We start from the raw sequence: 16729 nt of genomic DNA, 5'->3' as shown, positions 1-16729 counted from the left end.
GTAAACTCTGATTCCATGGAGTAGTCATTTGCAGGATGTTCACCTTGTTAGGGTTTGATAGTGGCTTTCACGGGTTTCAACATGATTTGTTTGGATGTATTAGTCTCAGGCTTTGTATAGTGGTATATTATGAGAAGATATCTTATTTATGAGGTTAATCAATGCGTAAGTCTATCAGATGATTGTTCTGTCAGAGACTTGTTTTACTATCGCTGCATGGTTATATTTCATTATGACACTCGGCGTTTTCAGATTCAAGAAAATGCATATTATTCCCGTGGAAACGAGCTTTGATGTTTGAAATTATTGAGTGCAAATCATGTAATTATAACAACACTTCATTATATATACACCCTTAGCCTGTGTTATTATAACGGTGCATGAATAGCAAAGTAATTGATATCATTCCTCTATCATTTTAAGACGTCATCTGTACCATTAAAAACAATTATACAAACTACTACTCCTACTAATAGTAATACTTTATAAGTACAGTCTGTTATTTCTTCATTCCACTCATGGTGTCGCTATTGGCTAGTCTACGTGAAACATTTCCACTCCACCCTCTGGTGTACAGAGCAATAAAAGGAAATTTCGCAGTTTGGTCCTAGGATGCAGCCTGTAACTGTGGAGTACTGTTGATTTTCTCTTGACTGAATTGTATAATCCTCATTGCATCTGTAACCTAAACGAGGACAATTTTCTGTTGTGAACGCATTGCCATGATGGGGCTCAAACGGAGCTGCTTCGTTTTCTTTCTGATGTGGCAAGCCGTGAATGGGGACGCGAGCTATTCCTTTCAAGAAGAAATGAAGCGCGGATCTGTTATTGGGAATATAGCGAAGGATCTTAACCTGGACTGGAGTAAACTGTCTGGTAGGAATGCCCGTGTTGATGCCGCAGGGAATCGCAAACGTTATTGTGACATCAGTATCAGCAATGGGGATTTAATTATTGCCGACAGGATTGACCGGGAGGAGCTTTGTGGAGAAAAGCTATCGTGTGTACTAAAACGCGATATTGTGCTGGAGAATCCTCTGGAACTGCATCCGTTCAGTCTTCACATTCAAGATATTAATGATAACTCGCCACAATTTAAGGAAGAATTTATCAATTTAGAAATTCGAGAGTCAGCATTCAGGGGCGCTCGTTTTGTGATAGAGGAGGCGCACGATGCGGATGTAGGACAAAATTCAGTTCAGCAGTACAGCCTTAAAAAGAATGATAATTTCATTTTGGCCGTTGATGGAAACACAATAGAGCTTGTTCTTGAAAAAGAGCTTGATCGTGAAAAACAACAAGAGATCAATTTGGTCCTTACAGCTCTAGATGGTGGCTCCCCTCAGAGATCAGGTACGGTAGTCATACACGTCACTGTACTGGATGCTAATGATAACGCCCCAGTGTTTAGCCAGGCCGTTTATAAAGCCAGTCTGCCTGAAAACTCTCCTGTAGATACTGTAGTGGTCACAGTGAGTGCTACTGATGCAGACGAGGGAGTCAACGGAGATGTGACGTATGAATTTGGACATGTTACTGATGATGTGAAGAGAGTCTTTAGTATTGACCGTAAAAACGGCAAAATTAAAGTGAATGGTGCGATTGACTTTGAAACTGTTACAACATATGATTTGCGCATTAAAGCAAAAGATGGATTAGGATTATCGTCATACACAAAGGTATCCATTGATGTCACCGATGTCAATGACAACATACCTGTAATCTATGTGAAATCTCTGGCACATCCAGTACCTGAGAATGTGTCACCTGGTACAGAGGTGGGCATTGTTAACGTGCAGGATTCAGATTCTGATAATAATCAACAGGTCCGCTGTTCCATGCAACAAAATGTCCCTTTTAAATTGGTCCCTTCTATTAAAAACTATTATTCTCTGGTGACCACAGGACAACTGGACCGTGAACTAGTGTCTGATTACAACATTACAATCACTGCCACTGACGAGGGCTCTCCACCTCTGTCCTCCTCTAAAACTGTTCAGTTATCTGTAGCAGACATCAACGACAACCCACCTGTGTTTGAGGAACAGACCTACAGCGCATATGTGACTGAAAATAACAAACCTGGCTCCACTTTATGTTCGGTTACTGCTCGAGACCCCGACTGGAGACAAAACGGTACAGTGATTTATTCTCTGTTACCCGGTGAGGCGAACGGTGCCCCGGTGTCCTCCTATCTATCTGTTAACGGAGACACGGGGGTGATCCACGCTGTGAGGTCGTTTGATTATGAACAGTTCAGGAGTTTTAAAGTCCACGTGATGGCCAGAGACAACGGTTCTCCTCCGCTCAGCAGCAACGTGACCGTCAGTGTCTTCATATCGGATGTGAATGACAACTCTCCTCAGATACTGTACCCCGCCCCGGAGGGCAACTCCTTCATGACCGAGCTGGTCCCCAAAGCTGCACACGGAGGCTCTCTGGTGTCCAAAGTGATAGCAGTGGACGCGGACTCCGGACAGAACGCATGGCTGTCCTATCATATAGTCAAATCCACTGATCCGGGACTTTTCACTATTGGTCTCCACAGCGGAGAGATCAGGACACAGCGGGACATTTCTGAGTCTGACAGCATGAAACAGAACCTTATTGTAGCAGTGAAAGATAACGGACAGCCCTCTCTCTCTGCCACCTGTTCCATGTATTTACTTATTTCTGATAACTTGGCTGAGGTGCCAGAACTGAAGGATATTTCTTATGATGAGAAGAACTCCAAACTGACCTCTTATCTGATCATCGCGCTGGTGTCTGTGTCCACCTTTTTTCTGACCTTCATTATCATCATCCTGGGTGTGAGGTTTTGTCGCAGGAGAAAGCCCAGACTGTTGTTTGATGGAGCAGTTGCCATCCCCAGCGCTTATCTCCCTCCTAATTACGCAGATGTTGACGGCACAGGAACTTTACGCAGCGCTTACAATTATGACGCCTACCTGACAACAGGTTCTAGAACCAGTGACTTTAAGTTTGTGACGTCTTACAATGACAACACACTGCCTGCTGACCAGACTTTGAGGAAAAGTCCCTCAGACTTTGCTGACGCGTTTGGAGATTGTGATGCTTCTCCTGAGGTAGGAACACATTTATTATTACTGAACTCTTGTTCATCGCCCTGCAGTCATTCTGCAACTTTGCTTTTTGCTTTTTTAAGTTCATGCCTAAGTTCATTAAGTGATGCTTACATGATTAAGTTGTCAGGATTAGGTCATATTTTTATTTGGGGATATTATGGTAAATACATTCTTATATGTTCACATTATTGCCTTTCTTGCCCTAGTAAAGGAAACTTTTTGACAGTCCGTTCCTTTCACTCTGTCCATGGTGCTGAACTCCGTTTGAGCCTATGATGCATTTCTTGCAAATCACCTCTATTTTGAGCTTTGTTTAAGGGAATTTATTGCATTTTCTAAATGTTTTAGGGGTTTCACGTCGTGCTTGTCTTATTTCAATATGCTCTTGCTCTTTTTCGTTATAATTCTATGAATTTTTGTATAATTGACACTCAGATGGAGCTGAGTACCTTTTGTGGATATTGGGACATGTTATTAGAGTCATATGAATATGAAAAGTGAACCTCTTTGACAGTTCTGCTTGAGTAGTAGTGCTTCCATTATCTGTGTTGGCTTTGAGTGAAGTGGGTATTGCCCACGAAAATACGTTTTCACTTAATTTATTTTGTTACTCTTGTTGACATAATATTGGATATCCTCATGTCCAGACTATCGCACAGTTTCAAATTAAATTATTTCTTTTCTTGATGGATACATTGTCTTTGTTGTCCATGTGCAATTCTAATTACAAAACAGTGTGTGGTACAAAACTAATGTAAGTTATTCGCTAAGTTGTACTCACAGCTAGAGGTGCTTTGAAATAATTAATATATTCAAGGATTCAGTTTTCTAAAAATCAACAGATGCTTTTTATAAAGGTGGTGTCTTCCTAGACTATTGTAAGAGACTTTTGTCATGTACAAATTGGAACATTCCTTTACAATGATAATGGATTAAAGAAGTACCAGAGAGAGAAAAGAGTGTTAAAGTCGTCTCTCCATTAAAATGCAAAAAAGCAATTTGTTTTTTAAACACACTTTCAGAATTATTATTTTCCTTTCTTCAAACTCAGATAATGTCGTATTTGATGCATTTTGATGTACCAAAGTAATAACTGAAATGGCAGCATTGTTTTCTTGGGCTTTGTAACAGCTGTTGGTCAGCCTTTCTGAAGGTATGCCAAATTTACAGTTTAATTGGTGAACAATTGCACCATGTTCAAAGATCTATTTGAAAAAATTAATCTTTTCCTGATGTTTACACCAACGTCAACATCAACGACAATGCAAACTGTGTTTTGTTGTTTATTAGGGTAAATTCAAACATTCAACTTAAGACCTTGTTTTGGAAAGAAATACATGTCTGTTTGTGTCTCCAAGTTGTAAAAAACTAGTTCAGGACAATCGCTATTCCAATAGATCTGTGTCACTGCAGTGCTTCAACATAGACTACAGAAGTGTTGTTGATAGGTCTGAAGACACACATTGCTTCAATTAACAGTATGCAACTTCAGATGATGGTTCTGTATATAGTTGATTAAAATACTTAACTTGTTTTTTTTACATGTGCTTTCAATATGCACAGTCTTTTTATACTATGTTAGCACAAAATGTTATGCAAGACAATACTTAACTGAATTTCCTCTATTTTACTTGATCCACACCAGTAAGATGGAAATGGCAATAAAGATCAGCAAGGGAGAAAACAAAAATATCCCCGTTTCATCAATGAGGGAGGAACATAACATTTTAGGATCATCAGTTTAGGTTTTAATGTTCAGGCAGCATATAGAGATGTGAGATGAAGGGAAACGCCTACAGAAATAGTTTCTGTGCTTAGTGTACATTTTGACAAGACAAAAATAAGGTGAGAACATAGGGTTGTTTGCAAGACACAATTTGAAGGGTTTCATGTTGATCCCCACTATTTTTTACATCACAAGCCATCTTGTATTAAGGCAAGTTGATCCTAAAATAGTAAAGCTATTATAGTTTTTTATCAATTGTAGTAATATTGTTTTTATCAACAACGTTCTCTGAACTAATCTATATTTAAGGACGTCAGAAGTCATACATCGCCTTGTTATACCCAGGCAAATACTCATGGTGTCAGTGTGTACCAGTAAACGAGAGGACATGGTCATTCTCCTCCCTTCTGTCTCGACGAATTGAAAGCTTGACTCTGCTATTGTACTGCAGTTGACAAAAACGCTTCGTGATATGACCAAAGACTATTTCTCTATATTGGAGAAACCCCACTTGCATCTTTGATATATTTTGACATACTCAGTAGCAGTACTGATCTTTCTCGCTGTAACAATGGGCTACAACAGATTTGCGCTGCTCTACGGCCTTGCTTTTATTTTTCTTGTCCTCCACCCCGTCTATGGAGACGTGAGTTACTCCATCCCGGAAGAGATGAAACGAGGATCTGTAATTGGGAATATCGCTAAGGATCTGGGACTTGATTTGGGCAGGCTGTCTGCTCGCAAGGCCCGTATCGATACTGAGGATAACAACGTCCAGTACTGCGGTGTAAATCTCAACACCGGAGACTTGGTTGTACAAGAAAGGATTGACAGAGAAGGGCTTTGTGCAAAAAAAGCATCGTGTGTTCTAAAACAGGAACTCGTACTTGAAAATCCATTAGAGTTGCACCGTATTAGTATCAGCGTTCAAGATATCAACGACAATTCACCGCAGTTTAAAGAGGAATCCCTTAAAATTGAAATTCAAGAATCAGCGGACAAGGGTGCACGCTTTCTCTTGGATGAGGCACACGATGGAGATATCGGAGAAAATGCTGTTCAGGGTTATTCACTTCAGCAGAATGATCATTTCAAATTAAATGTGAAGACAAAGGGCGGTGGACGAAAATATGGTGAATTAGTCTTAGACCAAGAATTAGACAGAGAGGACAGAAAAGAGATTTTGTTATTGGTTACGGCATTAGATGGTGGTTCTCCTCAGAGATCAGGTACTGTAGTCATACACGTCACTGTACTGGATGCTAACGATAATGTGCCAGTATTCAGCCAGACCGTTTATAAAGCCAGTCTGCCTGAAAACTCTCCTCTGGATACATTGGTGATTACAGTGAGTGCTACTGATGCAGACGAGGGAATGTATGGTGAAGTTACTTACGGATTTGACCATGTTTCTGATGAAAACCAAGTTTTCTCTCTTAACCCTAAAACAGGAGAAGTTAAAGTGGCTGGATCTATTGATTATGAAAAAGAATCGTCATATGAAATTCAGATTAGCGCCAAAGATGGACTGGGATTGGCGTCATATGCAACGGTGATAATTGAAATTACAGATATAAATGACAACGCCCCAGTTATATACATGAAATCGCTGACTAACCCCATACCTGAGAACGTGTCACCTGGTACAGAGGTGGGTATCATTAACGTGCAGGATAGAGACTCTGAGAATAACAGACAGGTCCGCTGCTCCATTCAGCAAAACGTCCCTTTTAAGTTGGTCCCTTCTATTAAAAACTATTATTCTCTGGTGACCACAGGACAACTGGACCGTGAACTAGTATCTGATTACAACATTACAATCACTGCCACTGACGAGGGCTCTCCACCTCTGTCCTCCTCTAAAACTGTTCAGTTATCTGTAGCAGACATCAACGACAACCCACCTGTGTTTGAGGAACAGTCGTACAGCGCTTATGTGACTGAAAATAACAAACCTGGCTCCACTTTATGTTCCGTTACTGCTCGAGACCCCGACTGGAGACAAAACGGTACAGTGATTTATTCTCTGTTACCCGGTGAGGTGAACGGTGCCCCGGTGTCCTCCTATCTATCCGTTAACGGAGACACGGGGGTGATCCACGCTGTGAGGTCGTTTGATTATGAACAGTTCAGGAGTTTTAAAGTCCACGTGATGGCCAGAGACAACGGTTCTCCTCCGCTCAGCAGCAACGTGACCGTCAGTGTCTTCATATCGGATGTGAATGACAACTCTCCTCAGATACTGTACCCCGCCCCGGAGGGCAACTCCTTCATGACCGAGCTGGTCCCCAAAGCTGCACACGGGGGCTCTCTGGTGTCCAAAGTGATAGCGGTGGACGCGGACTCCGGACAGAACGCCTGGCTGTCCTATCATATAGTCAAATCCACTGATCCGGGACTTTTCACTATTGGCCTCCACAGCGGAGATATCAGGACACAGCGGGACATTTCTGAGTCTGACAGCATGAAACAGAACCTTATTGTAGCAGTGAAAGATAACGGACAGCCCTCTCTCTCTGCTACCTGTTCCATGTATTTACTTATTTCTGATAACTTGGCTGAGGTGCCAGAACTGAAGGATATTTCTTATGATGAGAAGAACTCCAAACTGACCTCTTATCTGATCATCGCGCTGGTGTCTGTGTCCACCTTTTTTCTGACCTTCATTATCATCATCCTGGGTGTGAGGTTTTGTCGCAGGAGAAAGCCCAGACTGTTGTTTGATGGAGCAGTTGCCATCCCCAGCGCTTATCTCCCTCCTAATTACGCAGATGTTGACGGCACAGGAACTTTACGCAGCGCTTACAATTATGACGCCTACCTGACAACAGGTTCTAGAACCAGTGACTTTAAGTTTGTGACGTCTTACAATGACAACACACTGCCTGCTGACCAGACTCTGAGGAAAAGTCCATCAGACTTTGCTGATGCGTTTGGAGATTCTGAAGTCTCCCCAGAGGTACGAAAAACCGTAAATCCATATTTTGGTTTGATTCTAATGGCAAAACGTGTTTAAATAATGTTTCCAACCTCAGCTAATACGTCATGTAATTCATATTTTAATCAGCTCCTGCAGAGTTATCTGTCTCTCTGTCTGTCTACAGAAAAGTAAAGATAATTTGAGATACAAAATGAAAATGTTAACATTGCAGTTTAAATTACAAATAAGTGACAATGGAAATGGTCAGTACAGGAATACACAGAAGATTGCCAGACGTCATGTTAGTTTTATTTCATTGGTCGCCCTTTTTCTGTAACAACAGCTCACAAAGCATGCTGATGTGTTGCATATTGTTGTATTTCACCTAGCATGTATGGAAGTTTTGTCTTATTAGTCATATTTTGACTTTTGTTTTTGGAAGGGGAGTGATATCTTTGGGAAGTATACGACTCCGGTGTCATGGTACTGTTGGCAGATTTAGTTAAAAAGTGCAGCTCGGTTTCCATCTAATGTTGTGTGCAGTGGGTGCACAATCTGTCCTTTTTAGGAAGTCAGGTCTGCCTCTGGTGGTCTCTCTCTTGATGGTAAGGCTGTGCTCACTGAGTCTGTTAATAGCATTGCAATTTGCGCTGGTTCTCTCTCTCAGCTGCGGAATAATGTTTCCTTAACCTCTGATTCCATGGAGTAGTCTTGTGCAGGATGTTCACCTTGTTACGGTTTGATAGTGGCTTTTACGCTTTTCAACATATATTATTTGTTTGGATGTATTAGTCCCAGGCTTTGTACATTATAAGAAGATATCTTATTTATGAGGTTAATCAATGCGTAAGTCTATCAGATGATTGTTCTGTCAGAGACTTGCTTTACTTTGGCTGCATGGTTATATTTCATTATGAGACTCGGCGTTTTTAGTTTTAAGAAAATGCATATTATTCCCGTGGAAACGAGCTTTGATGTTTGAAATTATTGAGTGCAAATCATGTAATTATAACAACACTTAATTATATATACACCCATAGCCTTTGTTTTATTATGACGGTGCATGAATAGCAAAGTAATTGATATCATTCCTCTATCATTTTAAGACGCCATCTATACTATAACAACAATTATACAACTACTACTCCTACTCAAACTAATACTTTATAAGTACAGTCTGTTATTTCTTAATTTCACTCATCGTGTCGCTATTGGCCAGTCTACGTGAAACATTTCCACTCCACCCTCTGGTGTACAGAGCAATAAAAGGAAATTTCGCAGTTTGGTCCCAGCATGCAGCCTGTAACTGTGGAGTACTGTTGATTTTCTCTTGACTGAATTGTATAATCCTCATTGCATCTGTAACCTAAACGAGGACAATTTTCTGTTGTGAACGCATTGCCATGATGGGGCTCAAACGGAGCTGCTTCGTTTTCTTTCTGATGTGGCAAGCCGTGAATGGGGACGCGAGCTATTCCTTTCAAGAAGAAATGAAGCGCGGATCTGTTATTGGGAATATAGCGAAGGATCTTAACCTGGACTGGAGTAAACTGTCTGGTAGGAATGCCCGTGTTGATGCCGCAGGGAATCGGAAACGTTATTGTGACATCAATCTCAGCAATGGGGATTTAATTATTGCCGACAGGATTGACCGAGAGGAGCTTTGTGGAGAAAAGCTATCGTGTGTACTAAAACGCGATATTGTGCTGGAGAATCCTCTGGAACTGCATCCGTTAAGTCTTCACATTCAAGATATTAATGATAACTCGCCACAATTTAAGGAAGAATTGATAAATATTGAAATTCAAGAGTCGGCAGACAGGGGAGCTCGTTTTGTGATAGAGGAGGCGCACGATGCGGATGTAGGACAAAATTCAGTTCAGCAGTACAGCCTTAAAAAGAAGGATAATTTCATTTTGGCCGTTGATGGAAACACAATAGAGCTTGTTCTTGAAAAAGAGCTTGATCGTGAAAAACAACAAGAGATCAATTTGGTCCTTACAGCTCTAGATGGTGGCTCCCCTCAGAGATCAGGTACGGTAGTCATACACGTCACTGTACTGGATGCTAATGATAACGCCCCAGTGTTTAGCCAGGCCATTTATAAAGCCAGTCTGCCTGAAAACTCTCCTGTAGAGACTGTAGTGGTCACAGTGAGTGCTACTGATGCAGACGAGGGAGTCAACGGAGATGTGACGTATGAATTTGGACATGTTACTGATGAGGTGAAGAGAGTCTTTAGTATTGACCGTAAAAACGGCAAAATTAAAGTGAATGGTGCGATTGATTTTGAAACTGTTACAACATATGATTTGCGCATTAAAGCAAAAGATGGATTAGGATTATCGTCATACACAAAGGTATCCATTGATGTCACCGATGTCAATGACAACATACCTGTAATCTATGTGAAATCTCTGGCAAATCCAGTACCTGAGAATGTGTCACCTGGTACAGAGGTGGGCATTGTTAACGTGCAGGATTCAGATTCTGATAATAATCAACAGGTCCGCTGTTCCATGCAACAAAATGTCCCTTTTAAATTGGTCCCTTCTATTAAAAACTATTATTCTCTGGTGACCACAGGACAACTGGACCGTGAACTAGTGTCTGATTACAACATTACAATCACTGCCACTGACGAGGGCTCTCCACCTCTGTCCTCCTCTAAAACTGTTCAGTTATCTGTAGCAGACATCAACGACAACCCACCTGTGTTTGAGGAACAGACCTACAGCGCATATGTGACTGAAAATAACAAACCTGGCTCCACTTTAAGTTCCGTTACTGCTCGAGACCCCGACTGGAGACAAAACGGTACAGTGATTTATTCTCTGTTACCCGGTGAGGTGAACGGTGCCCCGGTGTCCTCCTATCTATCTGTTAACGGAGACACGGGGGTGATCCACGCTGTGAGGTCGTTTGATTATGAACAGTTCAGGAGTTTTAAAGTCCACGTGATGGCCAGAGACAACGGTTCTCCTCCGCTCAGCAGCAACGTGACCGTCAGTGTCTTCATATCGGATGTGAATGACAACTCTCCTCAGATACTGTACCCCTCCCCGGAGGGCAACTCCTTCATGACCGAGCTGGTCCCCAAAGCTGCACACGGAGGCTCTCTGGTGTCCAAAGTGATAGCGGTGGACGCGGACTCCGGACAGAACGCCTGGCTGTCCTATCATATAGTCAAATCCACTGATCCGGGACTTTTCACTATTGGTGTCCACAGCGGAGAGATCAGGACACAGCGGGACATTTCTGAGTCTGACAGCATGAAACAGAACCTTATTGTAGCAGTAAAAGATAACGGACAGCCCTCTCTCTCTGCCACCTGTTCCATGTATTTACTTATTTCTGATAACTTGGCTGAGGTGCCAGAACTGAAGGATATTTCTTATGATGAGAAGAACTCCAAACTGACCTCTTATCTGATCATCGCGCTGGTGTCTGTGTCGACATTTTTTCTGACCTTCATTATCATCATCCTGGGTGTGAGGTTTTGTCGCAGGAGAAAGCCCAGACTGTTGTTTGATGGAGCAGTTGCCATCCCCAGCGCTTATCTCCCTCCTAATTACGCAGACGTTGACGGCACAGGAACTTTACGCAGCGCTTACAATTATGACGCCTACCTGACTACAGGTTCTAGAACCAGTGACTTTAAGTTCGTGACGTCTTACAATGACAACACACTGCCTGCTGACCAGACTCTGAGGAAGAGTCCTTCAGACTTTGCTGATGTTTTTGGAGATTGTGATGCTTCTCCTGAGGTAGGGACACATTTCTTATTATGGAACTCTTGTTCATCTACCTGCAGTCATTCTGCAACTTTGTTTTTTGCTCTTTTAAGTTCCATTGGTCTTGTCTGTGGTTGTGATTTAAATATACTTTTTAAAAGTCTTCTAAAAAAATGATGGTGATGCCTAAGTTGTCCGGGTTAGGTCATATTTTATTTGGGGATATTATCTTAAATAAATGCTTATATGTTCACATTATTGCCCTTCATGCCCTCGTAAAGGAAACGTTTTGACAGGCGTTCCTGTCACTCTGTCCATGGTGCTGAACTCCGTTTGATCCTATGATGCATTTCTTGCAAATCACCTCTCTTTTGAGCTTTGTTTAAAGGAATTCATTGAATTTTCTAAATGTCTTAGGTTTTTCACGTCTTATTTGAATATGTTGTTGCTCATTTTTTGTAATTCTATGAATTTCTATAGAATTGACACTCCGATGGAGCTGAGTACCTTTTGTGGATATTGGGACATGTTATTAGAGTCATATGAATATGAAAAGTGAACCTCTTTGACCGTTCTGCTTGAGTAATAGTGCTTCCATTATCTGTGTTGGCTTTGAGTGAAGTGGGCATTGCCAAGGAAAATACGTTTTCACTTAATTTATTTTGTTACTCTTGTAGACATAATATGGGATATCCTCATGTCCAGACTATCGCACAATTTCGAATTTAGGTAATTCTTTTCTTGATGGATACATTGTCTTTGTTGTCCATGTGCAATCCTAATTACAAAACACTGTGTGGTACAAAACTACAAAACTAAAAGTTATTTGATAAGTTGTACTCACAGCTAGAGGTGCTTTGAAATAATTATACTCAAGGATTCAGTTTTCTAAATCAACAGATGCACTTTATAAAGGTGATGTCTTCGTGGACTATTGTAAGACACTTTTGTCATGTACAAATTGGAACATTCCTTTACAATGATAATGGATTTAAAAAGTGCCAGAGAGGGACAATAGTGTTAAAGTCGTCTCTCCATTAAAATGCAAAATAGCATTTTTTTTTTAAACACTTTGCAGAATTATTATTTTTTCCTTTTTTCAAACTCTGATAGTTTCGTATTTGATGCATTTGCTGTACCAAGGTACTAAATTAAATGGCAGCATTGTTTTCTTGGGCTTTGTAACAGCTGTTGGTCAACCTTCCTGAAGGTATGCCAAATTTACAGTTTAATTGGTGAACAATTGCACCATGTTCAAAGCTCTATTTGAAAAAAGTAGTCTTTTCCTGATGTTTACACCAACGTCAGCATCAACGATAATGCTAAAAAACTAGTTCAGGACAATCATTATTCTAATAAATCTGTGTGTCACTGCAGTGCTTCAACATAGAGTACAGAAGTGTTGGTGATAGGTTTGAAGGCACACATTGCTTCAATTAACAGTATGCAACTTCAAATGATGGTTCTGTATATAGTTGATTAAAATACTTACATTGTTTTTTTACATGCACTTTCAATATGCACCAACAGTCTTTTTATACTGTTAGCACAAAATGTTATGCAAGACAATACTTAACTGAATTTCCTCTATTTTACTTGATCCACACCAGTAAGATGGAAATGGGAAGAAAGATCAGCAAGGGAGAAAACAAAAATATCCCCGTTTCATCAATGAGGGAGGAACATAACATTTTAGGATCATCAGATTAGCTTTTAATGTTCAGGCAGCATATACAGATGTGAGATGAAGGGAAACGCCTACAGAAATAGTTTCTGTGCTTAGTGTACATTTTGACAAGACAAAAATTAGGTGAGAACATAGGGTTGTTTGCAAGACACAATTTGAAGGGTTTCATGTTGATCCCCACTATTTTTTACATCACAAACCATCTTGTATTAAGGCAAGTTGATCCTAAAATAGTAAAGCTATTATAGTTTTTTATCAATTGTAGTAATATTGTTTTTATCAACAACGTTCTCTGAACTAATCTATATTTAAGGACGTCAGAAGTCATACATCGCCTTGTTATACCCAGGCAAATACTCATGGTGTCAGTGTGTACCAGTAAACGAGAGGACATGGTCATTCTCCTCCCTTCTGTCTCGACGAATTGAAAGCTTGACTCTGCTATTGTACTGCAGTTGACAAAAACGCTTCGTGATATGACCAAAGACTATTTCTCTATATTGGAGAAACCCCACTTGCATCTTTGATATATTTTGACATACCCAGTAGCAGTACTGATCTTTCTCGCTGTAACAATGGGCTACAACAGATTTGCGCTGCTCTACGGCCTTGCTTTTATTTTTCTTGTCCTCCACCCCGTCTATGGAGAAATGAGTTACTCCATCCCGGAAGAGATGAAACGAGGATCTGTAATTGGGAATATCGCTAAGGATCTGGGACTTGATTTGGGCAGGCTGTCTGCTCGCAAGGCCCGTATCGATACTGAGGATAACAACGTCCAGTACTGCAGTGTAAATCTCAACACCGGAGACTTGGTTGTACAAGAAAGGATTGACAGAGAAGGGCTTTGTGCGAAAAAAGCATCGTGTGTACTAAAACAGGAACTCGTTCTAGAGAATCCATTAGAGCTGCACCGTATTAGTGTCCGCGTTCAAGATATCAACGACAATTCACCGCAGTTTAAAGAGGAGTCACTTAGGATTGAAATTCGGGAATCAGCGGACAAAGGTGCACATTTTCTTCTCGGAGAAGCACACGATGGAGACATCGGAGAAAATGCTGTTCAAGGCTACTCACTTCAGCAGAATGATCATTTCAAACTAAATGTAAATACAAAATCTGGTGGCAGAAAATATGGTGAATTAGTCTTAGACAAAGATTTAGACAGAGAGGACAAAAAAGAGATTTTGTTATTGCTTACGGCATTCGATGGTGGCTCTCCTCAGAGATCAGGTACTGTAGTCATACATGTCACTGTACTGGATGCTAATGATAATGTGCCAGTATTCAGCCAGACCGTTTATGAAGCCAGTCTGCCTGAAAACTCTCCTCTGGATACATTGGTGATTACAGTGAGTGCAAATGATGCAGACGAAGGTTTAAATAGCGAAATTATTTATGGATTTGACCATGTTTCTGATGAAAATAGCAACGTATTTTCTTTACACCCTAAATCGGGAGAGGTGAGAGTAGCTGAAGCTATTGATTATGAGAAAGTGTCATCATATGAAATGCAGATAAGTGCAAAAGATGGACTGGGATTAGTTTCATACGCAACGTTAATTATTGAAATTACTGATGTAAATGATAACGCCCCAGTTATATATCTGAAATCACTGACTAACACCATACCCGAGAACGTGTCACCTGGTACAGAGGTGGGCATCATTAACGTGCAGGATAGAGACTCTGAGAATAACAGACAGGTCCGCTGCTCCATTCAGCAAAACGTCCCCTTTAAGTTGGTTCCTTCTATTAAAAACTATTATTCTCTGGTGACCACAGGACAACTGGACCGTGAACTAGTGTCTGATTACAACATTACAATCACTGCCACTGATGAGGGCTCTCCACCTCTGTCCTCCTCTAAAACTGTTCAGTTATCTGTAGCAGACATCAACGACAACCCACCTGTGTTTGAGGAACAGTCGTACAGCGCATATGTGACTGAAAATAACAAACCTGGCTCCACTTTATGTTCCGTTACTGCTCGAGACCCCGACTGGAGACAAAACGGTACAGTGATTTATTCTCTGTTACCCGGCGAGGTGAACGGTGTCCCGGTGTCCTCCTATCTATCTGTTAACGGAGACATGGGGGTGATCCACGCTGTGAGGTCGTTTGATTATGAACAGTTCAGGAGTTTTAAAGTCCACGTGATGGCCAGAGACAACGGTTCTCCTCCGCTCAGCAGCAACGTGACCGTCAGTGTCTTCATATCGGATGTGAATGACAACTCTCCTCAGATACTGTACCCCTCCCCGGAGGGCAACTCCTTCATGACCGAGCTGGTCCCCAAAGCTGCACACGGAGGCTCTCTGGTGTCCAAAGTGATAGCGGTGGACGCGGACTCCGGACAGAACGCTTGGCTGTCTTATCATATAGTCAAATCCACTGATCCGGGACTTTTCACTATTGGTCTCCACAGCGGAGAGATCAGGACACAGCGGGACATTTCTGAGTCTGACAGCATGAAACAGAACCTTATTGTAGCAGTGAAAGATAACGGACAGCCCTCTCTCTCTGCCACCTGTTCCATGTATTTACTTATTTCTGATAACTTGGCTGAGGTGCCGGAACTGAAGGATATTTCTTATGATGAGAAGAACTCCAAGCTGACCTCTTATCTGATCATCGCGCTGGTGTCTGTGTCCACCTTTTTTCTGACCTTCATTATCATCATCCTGGGTGTGAGGTTTTGTCGCGGGAGAAAGCCCAGACTGTTGTTTGATGGAGCAGTTGCCATCCCCAGCGCTTATCTCCCTCCTAATTACGCAGATGTTGACGGCACAGGAACTTTACGCAGCGCTTACAATTATGACGCCTACCTGACAACAGGTTCTAGAACCAGTGACTTTAAGTTTGTGACGTCTTACAATGACAACACACTGCCTGCTGACCAGACTCTGAGGAAAAATCCTTCTGACTTTGCTGATGCGTTTGGGGAATTGGAGTGTTTAGAGGTATGAATTCACAAAGCATCAATTGTGTCAATTGTTTGAAAAAATCAAACACAATTTCCTTTCAAACTTCAATTTGAGTAGTCTAATAGCTGGATATTTACAAACTCAGAGCATTGTTTTCTACTTCGCTGATAATGAGTTGTGGTGCATAATTGTATTTTGTGCGTTGGATCTTTTCGTCTGTCTGACCATTTCGGTCTAAAACATGTTTTTCGATTCTTTGATTCATTTCAATAATCTTCCTAACAAGCTTTTTGTTTAGTTCCCAAAATCGATTAAATTTCAACCATGCCACTTCAATTTTGATACTGTGAAGATGTAACATTGGGTGTAATAGTTAAACTATTGTTTAGGTTTAATTTTAGATGTTACATGACTCTTGTTAGTTTCAGTCTTGTTATATATAAATACATTCTTGACACCTACAGTTTATTAGTCTGGTAGTGAATTTGTCTTAGACTTAGCTTAAGTCTATTGCTCATTTGAAGTTCTGGCATTCGTTTTTTAAGAAGATTGTTCTTGTGCTGTCAAAACCATAGGTCAAAACATTGGTGTTAACTTTGTTTTTACTAATATTTATATAAGTGCATATGGTTCTTGAATCATTATTACT

At 41.0% G+C, this 16729-nt stretch overlaps 4 protein-coding genes across 6 annotated transcripts in view; all 4 read left to right on the top strand.

Annotated features, from left to right (window-relative positions):
* LOC114562568 (protocadherin gamma-A11) overlaps positions 1-16729 on the top strand; it is a 262197-nt gene that overhangs the window by 62403 nt on the left and 183065 nt on the right. The window lies entirely within an intron of this gene.
* Positions 628-8960, top strand: LOC114563263 (uncharacterized). The gene is made up of 3 exons (XM_028590110.1): positions 628-3086; positions 5354-7771; positions 8952-8960. The coding sequence occupies exons 1-3, from the start codon at positions 723-725 to the stop codon at positions 8958-8960; spliced, it is 4791 nt and encodes a 1596-aa protein (XP_028445911.1). The 5' UTR covers positions 628-722.
* Positions 9041-11952, top strand: LOC114563262 (protocadherin gamma-A11-like). Its single transcript, XM_028590109.1, has 2 exons — positions 9041-11499; positions 11947-11952. Exons 1-2 carry the CDS (start codon positions 9136-9138, stop codon positions 11950-11952), a joined length of 2370 nt encoding a protein of 789 aa, XP_028445910.1. The 5' UTR covers positions 9041-9135.
* Positions 13720-16255, top strand: LOC114562583 (protocadherin beta-16-like). Its single transcript, XM_028589052.1, has one exon. The coding sequence runs from the start codon at positions 13729-13731 to the stop codon at positions 16120-16122; it is 2394 nt and encodes a 797-aa protein (XP_028444853.1). The 5' UTR covers positions 13720-13728; the 3' UTR covers positions 16123-16255.

Source organism: Perca flavescens, chromosome 10 (genome assembly GCF_004354835.1).
Source record: "Perca flavescens isolate YP-PL-M2 chromosome 10, PFLA_1.0, whole genome shotgun sequence".
Lineage (NCBI taxonomy): Eukaryota > Metazoa > Chordata > Actinopteri > Perciformes > Percidae > Perca > Perca flavescens.
Note: the sequence above shows the minus strand (reverse complement) of the source record. Positions and strands in the feature narration are given on the sequence as shown.

What these genes read in the sequence shown, in the direction of transcription:
- LOC114563263 (XM_028590110.1), top strand. Translation starts at nt 723, where the DNA reads ATGATGGGGCTCAAACGGAGCTGCTTCGTTTTCTTTCTGATGTGGCAA. An exon ending in ATTGTGATGCTTCTCCTGAG is followed by an intron (nt 3,087 to 5,353) that starts GTAGGAACACAT and finishes TTGACATACTCA; the next exon opens with GTAGCAGTACTGATCTTTCT.
- LOC114563262 (XM_028590109.1), top strand. Translation starts at nt 9,136, where the DNA reads ATGATGGGGCTCAAACGGAGCTGCTTCGTTTTCTTTCTGATGTGGCAA.
- LOC114562583 (XM_028589052.1), top strand. Translation starts at nt 13,729, where the DNA reads ATGGGCTACAACAGATTTGCGCTGCTCTACGGCCTTGCTTTTATTTTT.